General features: G+C 32.0%; 1 protein-coding gene across 3 annotated transcripts; it reads right to left on the bottom strand.

Moving 5' to 3' along the window:
* Positions 1 to 1,831: 1,831 nt before the first annotated feature.
* LOC134708084 (heme transporter FLVCR2-like) lies at positions 1,832 to 22,953 on the bottom strand. Of its 3 annotated transcripts, none has more exons than XM_063568383.1 (12): positions 22,794 to 22,953; positions 16,834 to 16,958; positions 14,700 to 15,233; positions 13,427 to 13,568; positions 11,620 to 11,760; positions 10,473 to 10,540; positions 10,074 to 10,177; positions 8,105 to 8,215; positions 7,254 to 7,359; positions 4,049 to 4,160; positions 3,305 to 3,348; positions 1,832 to 1,933 (listed from the first exon to the last, which is right to left on the bottom strand). In XM_063568383.1, exons 3-12 carry the CDS (start codon positions 15,225 to 15,227, stop codon positions 1,859 to 1,861), a joined length of 1,431 nt encoding a protein of 476 aa, XP_063424453.1. In that variant the 5' UTR covers positions 15,228 to 15,233; positions 16,834 to 16,958; positions 22,794 to 22,953; the 3' UTR covers positions 1,832 to 1,858. The 3 variants fall into 3 exon arrangements, with proteins under 3 accessions (XP_063424453.1, XP_063424454.1, XP_063424452.1); XM_063568384.1 differs by lacking the exon at positions 13,427 to 13,568 and adding an exon at positions 12,373 to 12,514 and having other exon boundaries at positions 16,866 to 16,958; positions 22,794 to 22,945; XM_063568382.1 differs by lacking the exon at positions 13,427 to 13,568 and adding an exon at positions 12,373 to 12,514 and having other exon boundaries at positions 22,794 to 22,944.
* Between the last annotated feature and the right edge of the window lie 1,460 nt (positions 22,954 to 24,413).

The raw sequence follows: 24,413 nt of genomic DNA on the forward strand, positions 1-24,413 counted from the left end.
TCTTTCATTTGCGCCGATTTTTGTTTTCATTTACGCCGATTTTATTACAGGTAAATAGATATAAGAAGATGTGATATGAGTGTCAATGAGAGAACTCTCCATCCAAGTCATGTTATTTTTCATTTATCATTATAGACCTCTTCCATTTTCCACTTGTACAAATATAATGAATTGTCAATCACAACATGTATATAATTTTTGTTCCCTGCTCATTACTGGGAGGTGGAAGAAGGCCTACAAGATACATCTCCAGACTTTTTTTCCTTGTTGACCGTATCCGTAGTTCTTTAGCATCTGTCTTTCGGACATCTGCCACATGGTTATGCTCGATCTGTGTTTTGACAATAGAATCCGTGGTAACTCTGGCTTTATACGATTTTATGGTACAGTAGTAAGATATGTAGTTATGTTTCAGAACACTGACCTTCTGATATGTATGGCCCTCGATGATTAAAGAATTGACTCCTCGGTCCGTTTCAGTGTGCACTATGTCCATCAAGTTACAACGAAGTTCCAGAATAATATGAAACAAAATTAACTTAAACATAGATGAAAAACAATTATAACCAGATTTTACCAAAGGCAGAGCACAGTACATGTACAATTTTTATCTTACCTGTAAATCTAATTAGTAGATATAGGAAGATGTGGTGTGAGTGCCAATGAGACAACTCTCCATCCAAATAACAATTTAAAAAGTAAACCATTATAGGTTAAATTATGGCCTTCAACACGGAGCCTTGGTTCACACCGAACAACAAGCTATCAAGGGCCCAAAAATTACTAGTGTAAAACCATTCAAACGGGAAAACCAACGGTCTAATCTATATAAACAAAACGAGAAACGAGAAACACGTATATATTACATAAACAAACGACAACTACTGTACATCAGATTCCTGACTTAGGACAGGTGCAAACATTTGCAGCGGGATTAAACGTTTTAATGGATCCAAACCTTCTCCCTTTTTCTGAAACAATAGCATAACATCACAACATAGAAAAACATACGATAAAATATCAATTGGCAGACTTAACTCAAGGAGCGAATATAAAATCGGCGCAAATGAAAAAATGAAATCGGCGCAAATGAAAGAATGAAAATTTTCAAAATCGGCGCAAATTCATACGCCCACAACAACAATACAAACAAATGCACAAATACACGGCTGATATTTCTACTTCTGTTGATACCAAGTTGCATGAAATGAACGAACATTTACATTAAATTCGGTTTTAAAAAAAAGTTTTTATATAGAGGGTAAATCCCGAGTGACGAATTATTATTACCGGACTCTGTAGACATCTTCCAATTACTATTATCAATTAAAGGAAATCATTTGATATCAAGGTATGTATATCCTGCGGAAACACCTTTAATTCATTGTCTGGATAAGCCTTTACTTAAGGTCCTTTTTGTAATATCATCTCTTCAGCTTTTGAAATAAGTTTGAATTTTTGAAATAAATTGTTCTCAACCATCCGTGTCTGAAGACATTAATAACCAAAATATGAATCTTGTGCAATAAAGTCGCTAACAGATATTCCTTCTGTCGCTAAGCCTTGTGAAATTCTGCTCAACTCTCTTTGGGTGAACGTCTACTCTTTTTGTTTTTTTCCTCGAAATATTCCTCACAGTAATGTCGCTACGCATTTACTATCAGTATCAGCATTTTGATAATAACCCGTAGTTTAAACAACATTATCATCTTTGGAGGTAAAGTTACCTAGATGACAACGAAGAGAACTTGATAAACATTCCCCTCGTTCAAGATAGAACGGTTGAAAAAGCAGCGAAGGGAGCAAAACATAATAAGAAAGCTAAGGAAAATACAAATATTGAATAGTTTTATTATTATCATGTTTTATCCAAATTAATCTTTGATTTTTCATCAATTTCAACAGCTATTTCCACTTCCATTGTCGAATGCATCTGTAAAGATAAAAACAAAATAATCGAATCAATAGATATTGGTACAGTTTATTGCTTATAATTAAATTTTTAAACTAAATAGTCGGTCAATGCTTAAGTGATTATAGGGCTCATTATAAGTGTCCCTTTGTTATCGTTCGCCTCTCCTTTACGTTAATCAACAAGGTACATGAACATTTCAAACTATTTCATCGTACTTATTCAATCCTTATTACAATTTGTTAAAGAAAAACAAACTTGGTAATTTAAAATGATTTTTGTTGTTGTTGTTGTTGTTGTGTATGACTGTATGTTTAACATCATATATATATATATATGTGACTGTATCTTACATTAATTTGTAGGATCCTTTACTATAGATAATTTAGCTGATCTGTAACAATAACATCTTCATGCCTTATATATCATGTACTGTAGTACGCCGCTAGATTAAAACTGACGTGGAAAGGTAACATATGGCCACCGAAAGCTCTTTTTTTGAGAGCCCAGGTGGTCGTGTGGTCTAGCGGGACGGCTGCAGTGCAGGCGATTTGGTGTCACGATATCACAGTAGCATGGGTTCGAATCCCGGCGAGGGAAGAACCAAAAATTTGCGAAAGCAAATTTACAGATCTAACATTGTTGGGTTGATGTTTAGACGAGTTGTATATATATATATATATATATTGTATCCCTTTATATATATATATATATATAAACGCCTAAAAAGTGTACATAACAACACCAATAACACAAAAAGGAACTATAAATGTAATTATTTATAAATATTTCGGATAACAGATATCCTTCGTCAGTCAGATTCTGATGTGAAATGAATCATCTTTGAGTCTCGTTAGATTGAACTTTTACTAAATCTTGAATTATATACAATAAAAAAAGTCAAACCGAACATCAGTTAAGACGCTTGCATCATTGCAAAAAAATGTTGAATATGAAATAGGTTATATGACTAATTACATCAGAGAGTTCAAATAAATGTTTTAAATAAAAATAATAATGTGCGATATGAACTAGCACAATTCTAAAGCTTTCACAGTGTCGATAATTATGATGTTACAAGAAAGATTGCGTCAATAAGAATTCCAAATAAACAGCATTGCACGGTCTTATTTCTAAATAAACAGCACTGAACGGTCTAAATTTCTAAATATTTCAGATTTGACAACTGTAGTGTAGTAACATATATATGTATATATATATATATATATAAAGGGATACAAGGTCAAAATACCATACTATATTGATATCTAGATAAGGCCATTGTAAAATACTAATACTTGTAAAAATATTGCACATGTTAAACATTGATATTGTGAATAAACAATACATACACTGACAGCTACAAAAAAAAACTAAACATTTTTACGTTACCTCTTTGCCAGCCGCCTGTCTTTTATAATTTGGTCTGATAAATGCTGTAATTGATAAGATTAATAAATCATAAGTAAACAAAACATATTTTCATTCAAAATTTTATTGTGTTGGAAAGATTGATTGAAGGCCTTGTTACTATCGAAGTTGCTTCTTTTGTAACTAAAATATTTTTAAGTTATCGTTGGGAAACATAAATAACCATTGGAACTGTAAATATCTCGGAGGAAGATTTCTTAACGCTTTGTTTTCAGTGGAAACCTAAGGATGTAATAGATACCGGTATTCCTTTTACTGTCATTGCATTTTTTGTTTGTTTTCGACAAACAAGTTTGTATATTCCTTTTGTATCTCCGCTACTCTGTAACTGAACATTTTTAACTAAACTCGAATATGATTTCAAAACTTTCTAATTGGATAATTAAGTAACATGCATTTCTCAAACAAATAAACTAATTTTGAAGAATAACATTTTCCAAAACAGTAATAGATAAGTGTTTGAGACATCTGACAATTACAATAAGGATATTTTGACGATTGACGATTAAAATTTAAAAAATTTGACGCTTACGGTAGCCGAAAATGACCATTTGACGCCTGACGGTCAAGTAAATTCCTACTTCTTTCTAGTATATAGTTCGGAATATCGTGACATATATTTATAACGTTAAGCATCGACTCATTGGTCGAGAAATAGGATAACTATTGTTCTAATCGAATTCAATAAATAACTACATTTCCTACCTGAAAGCACGGTTCCTACAAGAAGTGCAGCACATACAGTAGTGTTAGCGGCAAATATACTGACGTTTGTCATCAGTGCTCTCATCCCAATAGTCGATGCAATTCCAATAATCTAAAGTTTTAAGGAAAATCAGTTTTTTACATAAAGAAATGCCTGTACCAAGTTCGAATTTGACAGGTGTTTCCATTTGTTTTATGTGTATGAGCTTTTGATTTTATCATTTTATCATTGACTTTCAGTTTCCGTTTGGAATTTTCCTTGGAATTCGGTAGTTTTTTTTCATTTTACTTTTTTTTTATACTTTCAAGCTTGTTCGTCAATAGTGCTTCAATTAAAAATAACATTTTGATCCTAATCTATCGAAAATTAAAAATTCTGTATCGTTCCTCTAGTATCTGTAAACAATATTGACGTATGTTCTTGTAAGATGCTACAAACGGTTTCAAGTTAATACACTAACAAGAGGCTCTCAAGAGCCTGAATCGCTCACCTGAATTTTTGTGGTTTAATCTCTCATCAATGATTATTTTGGCTTTTCAATTTATTTAAATGTTCTTTAAATCGTCCTATTCTCTTCAAAAGCCAAAAAAAAAATCATTTTCTCCTATGTTCTATTTTAGCCATAGGAGCTATTTTTCTTGAAATACAAGGAAATGAAATATAAAATTTATACTAGATACTCTGAAACTCAGAAACTCATTTAGCCTAAGTTTGGCTGAAATTGATACAGCAGTTTCAAAGGAGAAGATTTTTTAAAGTAAGTCAACATGATGAACAAATTGTGAAAAAAGTCTTTAAAGGGCAATAACTCCTTAAGAGGTCAATTGACAATTTTGGTCAAATTGACTTATTTGTAGATCTTACTTTGCTGTTTACAGTTTATCTTTAACTATAATAATATTCAAGATAATGACCAAAAACTGCAAAATTTCCTTAAAATTACCAATAAAGTGGCAGCAACCCAACAATGGTTTGTTTGATTCATCTGAAAATTTCAGGGCTGATAGATCTTGATCTAATGAACATTTATACCCCCATGTTAGATTTGCTCTAAATGCTTTCGTTTTTGAGATATAGGCCAAAAACTGCATTTGACCCCTATGTTCTATTTTAAGTCACGGCGGCCATGTTTTTTGACGGATCAAAAATAGAAGCACACACTTTGTGCAGGATAATCTAAGGAACAATCATGCTAAGTTTCATCCAAATCCATTCAGTAGTTTCAGAGAATAAGATTTTTTAAAGTTAGCAAATATGATGAACAAATTGTGAAAAATTGCCATTAAAGGACAATAACCCCTTAAGGGGTCAATTGACAATTTTGGTCATTTAACTTATTTGTAGATCTTACTTTGCTGATCATTTTTGCTGTTTACAGTTTATCTTTATCTATAATAATATTCAAGATAATGACCAAAAACTACAAAATTTCATTAAAATTACCAATTAAGTGGCAGCAACCCAACAATGGTTTGTTTGATTCATCTGAAAATTTCAGGGCTGATAGATCTTGACCTAATGAACATTTTAACCCCATGTCAGATTTGCTCTAAATGCTTTCGTTTTTGAGATATAAGCCAAAAACTGCATTTGACCCCTATGTTCTATTTTAAGTAACGGCGGCCATGTTTTTTGACGGATCAAAAATCGAAGCGCACATTTTGTGCAGGATACTCTAAGGAACAATCATGCTAAGTTTCATTCAAATCCATTCAGTAGTTTCAGAGGAGAAGATGTTTGAAAAATTGTTAACGACGACAGACGACGACGACGTCGACGACGACGACGGACGCCAAGTGATAAGAAAAGCTCACATGGCCTTTTAGGCCAGGTGAGCTAAAAAGGCAGAACACCTACCCATGTTTATAATACCAAAAACTAAAGACAGGATAGAGAGTCAAAGACTGCTCCACGGCTCAAATAATTTATCTTTGAACGGCGTTTCAGCCAACAACAAAAAAGATTATGTTCTTTAACAGACAGTATTTTGATAATATCAATGTCACATAAAATTTGTCACTTTTTGTAACGTTGGTCAATTCATGTGACGCGCAGTTTATACTTTTTGGACCTTTTGGATTATAGCTCTTCATCTTTTATATAGGCTTTGGATTTCAAATATTTTGGCCACGAGCATCACTGAAGAGACATGTATTGTCGAAATGCGTATCTGGTGCAACAAAATTGGTACCGTTGATTTTATTATATTTGGCTAGTGATGTCTTAGTGTGTTGTCGTAAATTCATTAAAGGTGTCTGTTTTTATTCTGCGGTTTACATGCTGTAATGTACTATATGATTATCTATGTACTATTTATTTATCCGTGGCCTTGTGTCCTTGCCTCTGTTTGTACTGTATTCCTGTCACGTAGTGTTGTCATTTTAGCAGTATTTTTAACATTGTAATATAAACGGAAGGTTTGGCTAGCCATGAAACCAGGTTCAACCCTCCATTTATTATTCAGATGACCGGTAACAAATAAGAATACGGCAGTTTTTATCCACGGTCCATTTCTATGTATGTTAGCACTTTCTTTTGTTGTAATTTCAGTGTTCTGTTGTTCTGTTATTTTCCTCTGATCTTTGATGTGTTTCCTCCGGTTTAAGAGTGTGATCCGAACTTGTTCATGCTTAATCGAATTATGACTACGGAACAGCGGTTTACTACTGTAGCCTTTATTTATTATAGTTTCATTATGCATACAAAACATAAGACATTGTTTGGATTTTAATTGCTGGCACGTTATTCATATACGCTTTTGATAATACTACACTGAAGGCATTAGATTCATTATTTTCAATTGGAATACACAACTTCTAGAAAAGTCACTGTGTTGTATTTAAGCTGAGCTTCTTTCATAAGAACGATCGAGTGAGGGTCTCTTATCAGACTTGATTGTTCAGCATGTTTCAATTTTGAAAAGTCAAATAAGAAAATCAACTATTTATCCCTTCAAAATCTCGTTTAAAAAAACAAAAAAATGGCATTACGTCATATCGAACCGATATATGAGTGATTAGTTCTTCCTGATGAGGTTAACACAGTCGACAGGAGTTTAATTATGGGTATAATCCATACCATATTGAATGCTGTAATTCATCAAAAATGTAGGCATTAAAGTTTGTATTTGTTAATTCCAACTAAATAGTATTTTATAAAGAAAACAGATTCAGTAGCAATAGAGACATGAGATAGTTTACTTACCTCAGCCGCTAAATTTAATAATCCTGATGAAGTCCCTTCGCATTCAGGATATGTAACCTCAGCGGCTAACTGAAATCCTACAGGGCGGTAGCCAGTAAGAAAAAACCTATAAAAAAATGTTAACTAAGAACTAACAAGCTGCCATCATGGTCCTGATAGACTCTTAGGATTACAAATATTTCACATGCAGTATATATAATTTTTTTTTGCTGAATCTATTATCATGTATTAGTTATAAAACTTATCGTTTGCGGGTCCATTATAGTCAATCCTTGATCAAATTAATGTTTTTAAACATGTTCAGGGAATCATATATATATCTATATAAATGTAAATATGTGACAACTTTATGAAGAATGTTCTCCATCGAATAGCATATGGTTATGTAGGTCTAACACCATTATTTTATTTGCCTTTGTCTGATATATAGCCGCACAATGAAATAGCTGGAAAATTGCGTTATTTTTGTTCTTCCCTCAGCAGGATTTGCGCCTAGGCTTTTGTAACATCGTGGTAATACCACCTGTACTGTGGTCAGCGCACCAAACCACTCCGCCAACTGAACGAAATATAGATATATCCTGATACAATTTCCGCAGCACAGATATCGAATTTAATCTCGGAGAGTATTATTATGTCAAAAGGCTAAAACAATAACCAATCGTAAGTCCATGTCATCTTAGTAAGCAATTTAATCTTAAGTATACTGAAAAATTATCTTTAACGAATGTTTATAATATGAACAGATAAGACGTAACACCAATGGTAAACAAACTCATGCTGGTGGGAAACCGATCACAATGAACAAAAAAAATGCAAAACACAAATGTACAAATGTAAAATGTACTCACCCAAGAAATCCTGCACACACATACACGAGCCACAAACGATTTAGTTTTAAAATAAATGTATACACAACCATTCCAATACAACTTATCAAATATATCCCGATTGTTGTTCCTCTAAAAATATAAAATTTTGACTGTGTGTATTACAAAGCCATTATGATAATGAACAATGGCCTTTAGACTGTACTCGAACGATACATAGAGGTAAATCACAAACATGGACTTGAGGCTGTACTTGAACGATACATAGAGGTAAATCACAAACATGGACTTGAGGCTGTACTTGAACGATACATAGAGGTAAATCACAAACATGGACTTGAGGCTGTACTTGAACGATACATAGAGGTAAATCACAAACATGGACTTGAGGCTGTACTTGAACGATAAATAGAGGTAAATCACAAACATGGACTTGAGGCTGTACTTGAACGATACATAGAGGTAAATCACAAACATGGACTTTAGACTGTACTCGAACGATACATAGAGGTAAATCACAAACAATCAGTTCAAAAACAGACTAAACTCTACGATTCGCACCATATGGTATAAAACTATTTATTTGACTATTTTGTAAATATTTCTTTCCTATCAAAGTTATGATATTACCAATAGTAATTGAAAATGTATGCACGCGTCAGATTTATTTTCTTCGTTTTAATGTTTAATTCAATAGGTTTCCCCGTGTCGGTTTCAGCTTTTTTTTGGGAACAAAAATATTACTATATTTTTTGATGTTTTACAAAATTCAATGAAAAAAAAATATATAAATAAGGTGTGGTATGATTGCGATGGAATGAAATATTTAGCAATACAATTGTAGACAATGATTAATTTCCATAGTTTGTTTAGGATTGGAAACATATATAGTGTATGCATTGAAAAATTATTATTAGTTTGTCGAATCATGTACGTGTTCTAGAATTTGATGTTGTTGTTTTCAAAGCCCCGAAATATCGTAAATATCGTGAACCTAGATCCATCAAATTGGAAAACTGATATATTCAATTAAGGATTATGCCAGGAAACATTCGAGTTATTGATACTTATCATAATGAAATATCTAAATGCATCTATGAATACACGTGCTACGTCGATCTTTAAAGACCGAGCTAAGCACATGTCCTATCTCAATGACAAATATACGATTGTGCCCGCAGATAAAACTCCAAAAACAGCGTCGTCGTATATAAATCATATAACAGAAACTAGTTTATTAATGGAATAAGGTTTTCATAGTACACACCAAAGTGGAATTTCCGAAATCGAGAATAATAATAATAAGTATGTTCTATGTTCGTTTGGAGTTTCAACCAAAGATGAATAACTGGATCTTCTTTGATTGTATTTGATGTTTGAATTACATAAGTTTCCTTATGAATAACGCTATTTATATTGCTGGGTATTCCGAGTGTTCCATGACAACTCCTTCTAAACCTCAATTGTACCGGCAATCAAAGTCTGGCTTCAATTATTGTGAAACTATATAATCTAGGGGAGGCTTGAATCAGATGTGGATCTCAAATATTTTCAAAATTATGTTCGCGAAAATACAATCTGTGCTTCGTTCCTATGCAATAAAATAAAAATAATTAACTGTCCTATATCCTTTACACTGTTATTTCTCTTTCAAAATTTGAAAGACAATTGTAACGAAATTGTCCTGCTCTGTATCATAAGACAAAGTATAGTCAAACTAGTTACAAATCACACTGCATAGACAGCTGAACGATAAATCTCAAACACATCAAGAGAATGGATAACAACTGTTATATTTCTGACTTGGAATGGCATTTTCTTATTTAGAAAATGGTAGATTACACCTGGTTTGATAGCTAGCTAAATAAACCTCTCGCTATATTCCAGCCAGTGATTAGTCTTAAAATTCGAACTAAGTTTACAGACTTTTTTTTTAATTATTTCTGTAGCGAATACGTAATTTGAACAACAATAATGGTGATAAACTTACTTAAATGTTTTAGTCCGATCCAACCATAAACCAGATAATATAGAACCAACAACTCCCGATAAAATAATTGTAAGACCGATAAATCCTGCATCTTTCTGATGACTCTGTAAAAAATGCATAATGTTTTATTTAATTCAAAGCTTGCAAGTGAATAATTCATCATCAATGTTTCTTAGCTTTATTTGACAAAATTGAAACATAATGTCTGCTAAAAGCGATTATTTCACGTTCGTTAATGAATGAACAAAACAAATATTACTTTAGTTTTTTTATATATATATCTCGTTGCTATGGTGCCCGTTTAAGACATGAAACTTCGGAAGAACTATATGACCAAGACAAGCTCTTATATTAAAAGCAACATTTGTCTTAACCCAATTTTGGCTGATGATCAATTACCTTGAAGTAAAACAATATGATTGGATTCAGTAAGGTTGATATGGCATAGGAGCAACCCAAGTTCATTGCTGTAATATAGAAAGTAATATTATACTAAACATGCTCAACAAGGAAGTTGATTATAGTAGACTAATTTGAAATATTGACAAATCCACAGAACATCATAGAAAGAAGGAAAGGCTCTAGAACATGATTTTAAAATTGTTTAGTTTAGTCCAATGGTCGAAATTCAAATGTTTCGCCTATTGGACTTGGTTGCTGCATACAAGGAACCTATTGAACAAATTTGAAAACGTTAAGAGCGTAATCATGCGACAGTTGTTATTGAATAGATGTGTCACGGATGACCACGAATGTAGTCCAATTGTCATATTCACACATCCCGTCCAATTCTCGCAATTGTGAAATTCAACACCGACCTTTTACTTACTACGTGTATAAGCAAGATGACGGGTGTTACGTGTGACGTAGGATCTGCTCACCCTTTCAAAGCATCTGAGATTATCACGATTTAAGTTAGGTTGCATGTTGCTTAGTCTAACGTTTCTTATATAGTATATTGTATACGTGTTTATCTTTTCTGCAATCTACGTCTCTGCTATCTTCAGATTATTTTTTTGTATTTCTCTTAAGGTATCTTCTGTCACTGTTTTATTTTTTTTTTAAATTCAAATATAAAAGACAAAAGAATATTAAAACGGTAACGAATAAGCGAAAAGAAATAAAACGTGTTATTAATAATTATTATTAAATCTAACAAACGAAAAAACGTGGTTTGCGATTTCTTAATTTTTCTAAATGTCCTGAAACTCATTTTTATAATCAATTATTTCAATGTTTTAAACTTTCAGGCGAACGAAATAGAACGGAAAAAAATAGAAAATGCTAAACAGTTAATATCTTATTAAGGCACCAACCATTTATCAGATTAAATATATGTAAATAGATTGCATTTCAAAATCAAATCTGAACACAAAGCGATTAAAAAAACTGTCTCAACATTTTCCGATTAATTTTGTTATTCTATTCTTATGAAATAGCATTTCGCGATAAACAATTAGGCATTTCTTTCTCAACGAAAAATTTAAACTCCACCTCTCGAAAACAAAATGGTTGATGTCTTAGAGTAACATGTTCCGAAACTTGCCAAATGAAACACAAACCAAGCAAAAATCCCTGTTTTTAAGGAAATTGAGGAGTGATTTCCCATAATGCACCTGTTTCTTCGTTAAGTCTAGTACTTTCTTTTGAGCTTTACTTGGAGGTAATGGTGGTTTCTCTCGGAAAACTTAAGAATAAAGAGAAAATTACATTGATTTCCTTCTTAAACATTGGCAGATTAAAAGGAGACTTTATACAAAAAAAATCAAATCTTCATTCGTTAGTGTTCTTGCTTACACTTTCTTCGACATTGTATGATGTTTGTGTGTTAATCGTGATCTGTTTTAGCTATCTCATTCTCGTACTAGATTGGATTTACAAAGTATAAGAATCTGGCGTTTGTCCTATAACTGAATGAGTAAAATTGATGCTTCGGGAGTAGTTTAGGCATCGTCATCGTAATTTTCTTATTTCTTATTTTCAGTTTGTAAATGTTAACAAATAAAACTAAATTGAGATCAGTTTTTGTTTGTAGGATCTACGATTTACCTATAAAGTGTCCGTAATTTACAATTATACATATTGACTATTTGGAAAGAATATTTTGTGGTTATAGTGATATAGTATACTAGTTATTTGGTATGTATGCATCGAATTTTAAAATCCTGACTATAAGAGACTTTCAAATTTAATCATGGTTTTGACATAAATATAAATGTTGGGTTGCCGTCGCATCGACGTTTACCCTCTCATTCATTTTATTTATATCAGTTTGAAAAAAAAAGAGTTGATATCTTACCAATAATAAGTAAAAAGAAACACAATGTGGTAACAGCTGCACTTATGTAAAACATTAATGACAAGTTATGACCTATATAAGTAATATCTTTAGTGTATGGCACAACAATAGGTGGTAGCAAAAACCCTACAGCATTACCAATCTGAAAAAAATATATCAAAGTCAAAAACCCTACAGCATTATTAATATGAAAAAATATATCAAAGACAAAAAAACTTAGAGCATTACCAATCTGATAAAATATATCAAAGTAAAAAAAAATCTTTGACACACCCCATTTCCATTCTCAATTTTATTACAATATTACCAATCTGAAAAAATATATCAAAGTAAAAAAACTCTTTGACACATTCCCCATTTCCATTCTCAATTTTATTACAATATTACCAATCTGAAAAAAATATATCAAAGTTAAAAAATTTACAGCATTAACAATCTGAAAAAAATATAGTTAAGTGTAGTTTTCACATTTTCACGTTCCAGCTATGATAGTTTAAGATATTATATATTTAATAATAACTAGAAAACCATATGTGGTGCTATGTACCAATGAGGAAATCAAACCATTTAATTGAAAACTGACGGACAACCATATATTCAAAAGAATGCAGACTGGCAACCTTGTGGTAAAACAGGACGATTTGAAAAACAGCAAACCACAAAACAAAATAAAGAAACTTTAAGATTTGTGAATACGAAGCCAACCAAAAGGCAGTGTGAACCCAGGTGACTATTCGGAAGAGAAACGGTTCCTGTTATACTAATCAAACCCTTTGTTGATCATGGAAAGTAAATTTCGTTGTTTTGATCAATATAGTAAAGCGTCTACTAATTGTTTATTGTCATTACGGTATATCAAGAGAAATTTATCTAAATCAACCAACATCTCTTTCCCTTAAAAAAACTTTATATAATAGAATAACAAAGTATATTTGGTATTAATCCATGACACACAATCAGTATATGCACAGCAAAAGAAAAACACACAAACACAAAGAAAATGTAACAGTGTTTATGCTGCTGTTCTTTATCTCAAAGGCACACATTAACTTACCAGCTATCAATATAACAAAATATAATGTAGAAACACCAGCACTTATGTAAAACATTTTTGATAAGTTCTGGCCTATATCGTCAATAATGTTACTGTTTGGTACCATAATAGGAGGTATTACAAACCCCATAGCATGACCAATCTACAATAGAATTTCAAAAACAAATTCTCACTCCAACAATAATTTGAACCTGATTAAAGACAAGCATAAGATTGAGAACGGGATATTAATCGGGAAGCTCCTTATATATCTCCTGTATATCTTTTTGATGGCTCGTGCTGAAATAAATGTTTACAATTTTCGAAACAAAGAATCACAGTATTTTGGTCCGACTTTTGACAAATTGCACCAAGAAAACTCCTAAATGTTTACAACTTTCGAGCAAACGAATCACAGTATCTTGGTCCGACTTTTGACAAATTGCATGAAGAAAAACTCCTGTTGTGTGAATTTGGATTTAAACAGTGGACCTCTAGTCGTTTTCTTAACATAACCATATTCGTATTATCTAATCATCATATCGTTGCCATAGGATAACTTTAGGAATCAGCAATCAAATGAACAAATTGACCATGCTTTGATGATCTGTGCATTGCAATTTTTTGTTCATATGATCAATGCTTTTTTGTAGAAGATATTTTTCGAACAAGAGGGAGGTCAAATGTCTTGTTCTCTCCACTGGGTAATTAATTTTCAATGCAGATCCCCCTTGAGGGCGTTACATCCAATACCCATATTAGGGTGTGGCTTGTTTACTACAAGTTATGAAAACTCTTGAAACAACTCTTTGAGAATTTGTATGGGTATATAAAAAAAAGATGGCATGCCACCATTATCTATTTTACCAGTGACTGCATAAATTTCGAGTTGAAATTTAAGTTATTGGTTTCAAATTTTATTTCATCCTGAATATGTTTATAATTTTATGCCATTTGACTTTGGTATTTCGTGATTAATTGGTTATCAAAGGTACCAAGATTATAATTTAGTACGCCAGACGCGCGTTTCGTCTACATAAGACTCATCAGTGACGCTCACATAAAACTTCAATCTCAATCAGATAGACAGGAAGACGGATATGTTGGAAATATTGTAAATAAGAGGGGTAGGTTTGCATGGTGATGCATCGTTAAACAAATAGTATACTCAATCAATTTTAAGTGAGATCAATCGTACTCGACCTTTTACTTCAATGTAAAAAAAAATGTAAATTTTAAGAATACGAGAAAAAAAAATAATATCATTGCTAATTTCTCTGCAGACTAAGATTACCTGGATACCAAAAATCCCAATAGCCGTTGCTGTAGAAACTTCGTTAGGACCGAACCAAACTGCTGCTATTCTTGCTGGTAAACTGAGAGTGAAAACCTGAGCAATGGCGCACATAGTTTGTCCAAACATAAGAACTCCAAATCGGTCAGAGTTCACAGATGCTACCTTTATCCAAGCTCCAATAGCATTTAGAAATGCCCCACACAAAGTGGATACTCGTAATCCTTTTTTCTGTAGAAACCACATGGAGGGGAAAATAAGTGTAACATACGTCAACATATAAATCAAAGACAGCCAATCAAGTGACATGTCTCTTTTTAATTCATCTTCCGGTAAACTCGCGTTATAAAACGTTAATATGACGTCACCTATTATGTTGAGAGAAAGCCACTGAAAGGCATTGCTAGACAGATAGAATGAGAAGACAAATATAACGACCCATCGACGTTTATACAATCGTGATTCTGGTTGATCTTTTGAGTTGTCCACTTCTCCATTAAGTAGCATTGGCTTTTCTTGCAAACTCATCGTTACCTAAAACGAAAATAAATAAGTTTTAAAACAAATCTGTTTGTCATGTGCTGCCAATGATCGACAATGCTTGTCATATTATCATTTCCACACTCTTCATGTTTACCAAATCGACTTATATTATCGTATTAAAAGTTGTTCGACTTTTCAGTTGTAAATATAGCTCTGTATAACAAATCCTTAATCCAATGTCAACTGTACTTCGTTCTGTGTTGGATTTTCTACAAGACAGCTTGTTGTAAACCACATTTGCATATGTCTATTTCAAATCGGTTATTTTAAGTTATATTTTAATGTTTTGTCGTTAAGATAACTTACAAATGTATATGGCTGAACTTTTAATGTGTATGGGTGGCATTGTTTCATTGACGTAAAACTCATTTTTTTTCTTTTTTATCCTTTAACATGCTGCATGAATTATTATGTAAGTGATTTCTAACCATTTATACTCAAAACTTTTTCAAATAGTTTTTATTTGCATTTTAGTATTTTTTACATACACTTGTCGTCATTGGTGCTTCGTTTTATTTGAAAATGTACATTTGAAAAACCTTGTGATCGTTGTTTACTATAATTGAAGTTTATGCCAGTCCCGTAACACCTCATTACTGAAAAGAAGAGAATATAGACCTCCACCGGTACAAAAATTGTGCATAATTCGATTATATGGATAAATTGATTTTCAGCACTCTCAGTCTCGCGCATGTGAGGTAAAACAATTAAAAAAAATCAACGCATTTCAGTTTTGCGTTTCATCTTAAACAAGTTATTCACGTCAATATGTACAAGACCGGTGCAAACGTATCTAGTTGTCCTGTTTTGGGGTCAATGCATATCAGCACTTACGATACGGGTGGGATATTTTGTGACATACATATTTCGTTTTAATGTGTGTTCAAGTAAAAGTGTTTTAGGGCTATCTGAATAGGGAAACATGTCTGCATGTTTTTGTGTACGGCAGACAAAAAAAAGGTATCAGAAAAATCGATAATTAAAAACCGACAAAGAAACTCGAACACTACAATCACTTATTTCAACGTTGATGTTATATCTTTTATTTTGTTCTGCTGATTCAGTTAAAACACATATTGTATTGATAATGAATTGAAAATGGACAAACTTGCCATAAAATCTTTATTCAGTTGATATTATTATACAATTGCATTTGTAAAATAACGGGGGTTTTTTAAATTGTATTTTAAACAATTGTCGACAGCTCCTCCCAATTTTGCACCATGATACTAGAATAATAAAAAATATGTTTTTTTACTTCTTTTTTTTTGTACACAATTATTTTCTACAAATAACTGAATTTAATGTTGCAGAATATACATATCCATCTTATCTTGGGAGTATAGTTCCAGTGGCGGATCCAGAATTTTTCATAAGTTGGGACCCACTGACTGCCTAAGAGGGGCCTGCTTTTGTCAAGCCGCAGTGATTTCCTATATAATCAACAATTTTTTTTAATTGAAAAGGGGGGTCCTTGCCCCCTTAAATCCGTCTCTGAATTCATTTTCAAAATTATCCTCCTCTACCGCCCAATTCTATAATACCAAATGGTCACCCTTTTATCGGCAAATGTGCACATTTTTTTACTTACCTGGTTTATTTGATCCTTTGAAATTGACTTACACTAACTAGCCTTTGGTTATTAGCTTTTCCATAAAGTATGATTTGACTTTCGATGAAGAAGACGTTAGCTTGAACTGTGTGTTTCTTTCAAATCTACAAATTTAGAATGTTTTGAGTATACATCTTTTTACATTTTCTAGATCAACACGCGAAAAAAAAAATATTATAAGAGTATTCATAATTTTCACTCACCATTGTACTCTTGTAAAAAAAATACCCAAATTAATATCAATTATAACAGATGACCTGAAATGACCTCGAAAATGACCTGACTGTTTTATTGGCTATTATATACAAAACCTTATATAGAGTTCAACAGTATTAAAGGATAACTTGACCTAGATAAATGAAAGTTTCATGAAGTTCTCGGGTGATTAATGTATGATTATGCCTCTATAATATTTCTTATTCATCATTTTCTTATTGAAAATCGATGCCAATTTAATCAAAGTTCATAATTATATTAACTATTTCGAAAAATAATAATTTGTAATTAATTTACAAAGTACAGCAAATATTATATAACAGTTTATTTCAGTTTGACGCAGTTATGTAGTTTGTACTATCGTATTTGTAGCCTAGACATTATCAGTTCCAAGTGTATTCGAGGGCATTTCAGGTCATTGGTCATTATGAACTTGTATATATATGTTAGTAATTACAACAGACTAAGATAATATAATAGTATAGTAGAATAATTATTTCCGATGATACATCAAATCTGTTAATTTGAAGACGATTTTGCTGAAACTTAAGTTGCCAATATACCAAAGGAAAAGTAAACAAACTTGAAGATTCTGCATGTTAATATATTTGTTTTCACTCCAAAGAAGCGCTATACTACCAGTTCTGAAAAAATGACCACAGGGGTTTGTGGTTTTATCATTTGCATGTGTGTTTATATTTTTTATTTGAAAATATTTGTTTATATTTCAACTTAATACATTAACCTAGTTTTGCTAACTTAATGTGTTCAAAGTCTTTTCAATGCGATTTAACAACATTAGTAAAAAAAAATCACCTCTTCCAGTTTTTTACTCATATTGTAAAAAAGACGAAGAAATTTTTAAAATATTGGTCACTGTACAGCCTTCAACAATTAGTAAAACCCATTCCACATAGCTAGCTATAAACTGAGGCCCCGAAATGACAATCGTTAAACAATTCAAACACGAAAACTGACGGTATGATTTATGTCCAAAACAATGAACGATAATCACATATAAACGATAAACAAACGACAACCATTGAAATGGTCTTAGGACGTGTCTGAGACATGTCTTATGATGTAAAACAAAGCTGTCTTAGGACTGTCCTAACAACGATGGTCCTAGGACCATCTAGAACCATCCTAACACATTAATTTAATTGAAAATACATGTAGAGATTTGTATGACAAAGATTGAATTGTATGTAAAGAGAGGGAGGGTGACTCTTATATAGAAAACAATTAACGCAAAATTAAAGTATTTATTTTGTTTTACGGAATACTAATAAATACGTTATTAAATATGATGAAAGATATAAATGAATTTAATACGAAAACAAAAGTAAATGGTCACAAAACTTTGTGATATTCGTGCTGCAATTTTAGTACATAAACTAGTTTTGTCCTTAGGTCCACTCGATTTCATTACATGTATCGAATCAGGATTAGGTAAAAAAAAAAGAAGTAAAGTTTAACTTTTCCCATATTTGAATTATTTAAAATATGTTGCTTATGATGATAGTATTGTTTAGGTTTCAAAAAAGGCAGCACGAAATAATTTAATACATGTATAATATAATTAAATCTTTAACAACATTAAAACAATATTTTTTTCTTTATTAATTTTATCTAATGATAGTTTAATATTGTATTAGTATTTTTAGTTTTGAGTTTATGCCATATTTGTTGTTTTTAATACGTTTTAGGACGATGTTACCTTTAGGACTATCCTAAGACACCTAATTGTATATCCTAACTTTAGGACCAAATTTAGGACAGATCTTATTTTAGGAGACTTTCGTTAACCCGACTTAGGACTAAGACGTGTCCTAAGACCATCCTAAGACATGTCTTAGTCCTAGGACAGCTTCGTTGACATGGCCCCAGGTGCTGTGTCAATGAAAGTATCCTAGGATATGTCCTATAAAGATAGGTCTTAGGACATAATTTAGGATGGTCTTAGGACGTAACTGAGACATGTCTTAGGATGTAAAACAAAGCTGTCTTAGGACAGTCCTAACTACGATGGTCCTAGGACCATCCTAACACATTTATTTAATTAAAAATATATGTAGAGTTTTGTATGACATAGATTAAATTGTATTTTATAACCTATATGTAAAGAGAGGGAGGATGACTCTTATATAGAAAACAATTAACGCAAAATAAAAGTTAGTTTTTACGGAATACTAATAAATACGTTATTAAATATGATGAAAGATATAAATGAATTTAATACGAAAACAAAAGTAAATGGTCACAAAACTTTGTGATATTCGTGCTGCAATTTTAGTACATAAACTAGTTTTGTCCTTAGGTCCACTCGATTTCATTACATGTATCGAATCAGAATTAGGTAAAAAAAAAAAGAAGTAAACTTTTTCCAATATTTGAATTATATAAAATATCAGTGTTGATTATGCTGATAGTATTGTGTAGATATTTTTTATATGATTATATCTGAAAATACTTTAAGTGATGTAGAAAAGACTATTTGTAACACATATAATAATAGTTTAATGTGTGAATTAAAACAATGTAATTTATTAGTTAATTTTACTGAATATTATCCCTGGGTATTCAGTTGTAATCTAACAGGGAAACTTGATGAAATGCTGTACACCAAGTTTAATTGTTAAACAGCAATATGTGCAATAAAGAATCAATTAGAGTGTTAAAAATAAAAAAAAATAAAAAAAAGATAGTATTGTTTAGGCTTCATAAAAGGCAGCACGAAATAATTTATTATAATACATTTAAATCTTTAACAAACATTTAACAATATTTTTTTTTATTAATTTTATCTAATGATAGTTTAATATTGTATTTATAGTATTTTTAGTATTGAGTTTATGCGATATTTTCTGTTTTTATTACGTTTTAGAACGATGTAACCTTTAGGACTATCCTAAGACACCTAATTGTCTATCCTAACTTTAGGACCAAATTTAGGACGTATCTTATTTTAGGAGACTTTCGTTAACCCGACTTAGGACTAAGACGTGTCCTAAAACCGACAGCTTCGTTGACACTGCCCCAGGCTCCTGCATGATTTGGGACAAGCACATACATGCAGAATGTGAAGACCTTAAAACTAATCAGATGACTCAAACCCCTCCCCCTAACCAGGGTCAACTGTGAAACAGCACAACACAAGAACACACTTTACAAACCAATTAACGAAAAACAAAATAATAAACAGCAACAAACAACAACAATCACTCAAGTGCAGGCTCTTGACTTGGGACAGGCACTTGTAGAATGTGGAGGGGTTTGACAAGTTTAAAGGTGCACCAAACCACCCCTAACCTGGGACAGTATAGTTTACTTAGTATTTATTGTGTACTTTTTATTGTCCTGTTTCTTGGTCAAAGTCTATCAACATTGTATGTTTCGGTGAAATATACTGTAATATGGCATGCAATTAAGTCTCTTATCTATAATAGTGGACGTAATATTACCGATAGGTCATTTATAGTTTATGCTGAATAAGCAAATATTTCGATACGTATGTCACATATAAATTAAAGATAACATTGTATAACAAATAATCGTATGGGGTCCTGCAGAACCCTGTATCTCGCCTACGGTTGCTGCTGTCGGTGTTAAAGTGTAATGTTGACTTTAAAAGTGGGTCTATTTTTCAGTAAAATACTTTAAAAAAACAATTCATACTTTATTTCATTGGTCTTGGAGATTTTCTTCTGTCCAAGTTTAAAAACAATTAACGAAGGTTAACAAACATTTCATTTTAGATTTAAAAAAAAAATTCCCAGACTGTCTGTTAATGTTAACTGTAAATATCTAATCATTCCGTTTATAATCAGAAAATTGCTGAAAGTAAAAATACATTTTCAAAACTTTGCATCAGACATATCTCTAACTCACCAAAAAGCGACTGCTAAAGTTTCGTAAAATTCTATGAAGGTTTGACAAAATATTTGGCGTGTAACAAACTTTACCATCATTCTGTATCTACTTGTCAATTGTGAAATAAACTAAGTTCATATATCATTGAAATATGAAAAATTGAAAATAAATATTTTCAAAATTTTACAAACTTTATTTAGGACATTTTCAAGCCTCTGTCCTTTCATACAATCCCATGAAATTAACGATGTACAGAATAAAGAAATTACAATACGAAAATGATTTAAAATAAAAATAATATCCCCAATAGCTAACACATTTTTTTCTCTCCATAAAAAAATAATATTTACAAGGGCAATCATTTAAAAATAGTTGATCGGCACTGATTTTCGAAAATGTCAGAGTCATGAATGCATGCTGATATATTTGGTAAGCGTTTGCAGGGGCGGGTCCAGGTAAGGGCGTAATGGGCGTACGCCCCCCTTTAAAAAAAAATCGTTATAATCTGCTAGTATTGTATTGAATAATGGCAATTTATCATATTCATTAATTAAACACATACTCTGATTTCTTTTTATACTGATTCCCCAATCTGATGGAAGGGCAAGCTCGACTTCATTTCCAAACATCATGAAAGTTCTCTTCTTACTTGCTTTGACGAGCGTCACGTCAAGCTTCACCGAAGGAGCTCACTCATCCCTTAAGTTGATCAAGAATGATTCGAGAAGCACCATGAAGGAGGATCGCCTAAATGCTCTGCTTCTTTTATATGTTCACAGAGACATGAAACTTGATTTTGATAAAATTATTGACGATTACGCCATGAAAAATCCACGTAAAATGGTTCCATCCAATCATTTTAATATGCCATAGACAATTAATGGAGAGAACTCGGCATAAAAAATGTCACACCCCGACACTTTAACTATAAAATATACATGCTCCAAGTCAGGAACCGTTACATAAGTGCAATTCTCTATTATTTTATGTTTTTAAGCCAAAAAAAGGTCCAATTTTTTTTTATATTTTCTTCTACGCCACCCCTTTCTAATATCCTGGACACGCCCCTGGTTTGATCATAATCTATCTGGAATTGTACATGTGAGAGCGCTTACAAATTAAGAACAAAGAATATACACCTCACCACCAGAGACAATATGACCTACAAGTTACCAACTACTGGTCATTGTACCGCCTTCATCAATGCGTACAAGCCACGAAGGACGGACACACAGACGTACGAACGGTGCCCGGTATTTCTTTGTCCCCCGAAATTCGTCGAAATGACAGACAATTGTCGCCAAAATAAAACAGAGAACACTGCGAAACTCGAGATTGAAACATATCGACCTAGTTTAATATAATCTTACATTTATTGGATATATATTCTAACATACAGACAGGGGCAGATCCAGCCATTTTAAAAAGGTGAGTTCCCAACCCGGGACAAAGGGGGTTCCAACCATATGTCCCCATTCAAATGCATTGATCGAAAAAAGGGGGGTTCCAAACCCCCCGGGATCCCCCTCTACCTGGATCCGCCACTGACAGAGTTCTTACTTATTTTAGGATTATATTAACAAAACATCTAAAGTAACGATGCCATCCTTGTGTCACTGTAAAAATACATGGTTAAATCAACAGTAACGTGAAACCTTTTGTTTCATTGTATGTATAATTCCTGTTGTGATCTTTTGTATTGATGCTTGTGCATATGCCATAACACCAAAGTATATAAAGAACAATCACCTCGTCGCTGTTTCTTCTACAGTAGCCATAACTCAATATATTTATTTACATTTTCAACAATCGCCAATAATATTCTGATGATTTATATAATGTATACTTACCATGGTAGATGTTATACAAAAATTTCTCGCAATGTAGTTAAATATCACTCGACTTTTGTAATTAATCCATTTAAACGATCAAGCTAGGTCAATACACAATGTTATGCATTCATGTGGTAATTATAAATAAAATCAATACATACTATGCTATATGTATGCTATATGTTTATATTCCCCAACATGTGAGTGACAGCTGATATATTTTTTGGCATACCAGTACTTTAGTAAAGGGATTTGACCAAGATTTCACGGTTTGGTGAAAATGAAAATGTGATAGCGCGGGGAGGACATATTATCTCCTTTTAAATTTTGTTTTCCGAATTTTTGAATTTAAAAAAAAAATATTGAACAATTATATCGATAAGAAAAGAGAAGATATTTTTATTCCAATTAAAGGGTTCAAGAAGAGCAAAGTAATTTATTACAATGATTTTTTATACGGACGGGACGTATTATGGTATACAAATGTCCGGTGTCCGTCCGTCCGCCCGTTCGTCTGTCCGTCGTACCGTCCGTTTGTCTGTCTGTCCAGCGTAAACATGTCGAATCAAAACTTGAGAACGACTTATCCAAATTTCATTAAAACTTAAAATAGTTGTTTCTTATGATGGTCAAATGATCTGTATACTTTTTGGTGAAAATAAGATTAAAACTTTTTGAGTTGCGGCACTTTGTAACTAAAACAGGGGTGTTTTTTTTCACATGTCGCACCGTATCTCAAAAGTGATTCTTCATTATGGCTTAAAACTTTAAACACGTCTTAGTTATAATAATCTTAAGATCTGTATACTTTTTGGTGATGATTCAAAATTTCATTTTTGAGTTATTGAGAAACAGGGGGAGGTTTTTTTTACATGTCGCGCCATATCTCAAAAACGATTTATGATTATTTCTTAAAACTGTACACATGTGTTTGTTATATTAATCTAAAGATCTGTATACTTTTTGGTGATGATTCAAAATTGACTTTTGAGTTATTGAGTATTGTGTAAAAAAGGGGGAGGCTATTTTTTACTTGTTGTACCGTATTTCAAAAACAATATATGATTATTGCTTAGAATTTTACACAAGTCTTTTTTATATTAATCTAAAAATCTGTATACTTTTTGGTGATGATTCAATTTTTTTTTTTGAGTTTAGAGTATTTTGTAAAACAAGGGAGGGTTTTTTAACATGTCGCGCCGTATCTCATAAAATAACTTATGATTATTGCTTAAAACTTTACCACATTCTTTGTTATATTAATCAAAAGATCTGTATACTTTTTTGTTTTGATTCAAAATTTTATTTTAGTGATAATTTGTTTTAAAAAAAACCAGGGTCGGGTGTTTCACATGTCCCGCCGTGTCTTAAAAACAATATATGATTATTGCATAAAACTTCAACACAAGACGCCGGGAGTATCATGCGCGCATGGCGCAGCTGTTTATTATAATTGTTACAATAATGTTGATATATATCATAAATATCAATTTTACTATATCAATTCTTAGATGTTAATTAAATCCACATCGATATTTAATGTCAGCACAATTATTGCAACGACAGCAGACTCAAATAAGAGACTTCTGAAAAGGAGGAATTTTTGTATTAATTTTTACCTATTGCACATCTTTAAGA

Source organism: Mytilus trossulus, chromosome 2 (assembly GCF_036588685.1).
Source record: "Mytilus trossulus isolate FHL-02 chromosome 2, PNRI_Mtr1.1.1.hap1, whole genome shotgun sequence".
Taxonomy (NCBI): Eukaryota; Metazoa; Mollusca; class Bivalvia; order Mytilida; family Mytilidae; genus Mytilus; species Mytilus trossulus.

What these genes read in the sequence shown, in the direction of transcription:
- LOC134708084 (XM_063568383.1), bottom strand. Translation starts at nt 15,227, where the DNA reads ATGAGTTTGCAAGAAAAGCCAATGCTACTTAATGGAGAAGTGGACAAC. An exon ending in TTTTGTTATATTGATAGCTG is followed by an intron (nt 11,761 to 13,426) that starts GTAAGTTAATGT and finishes TTTATTCTTAAG; the next exon opens with TTTTCCGAGAGAAACCACCA. An exon ending in CTTGGTTTGTGTTTCATTTG is followed by an intron (nt 10,541 to 11,619) that starts GCAAGTTTCGGA and finishes TCTATATTACAG; the next exon opens with CAATGAACTTGGGTTGCTCC.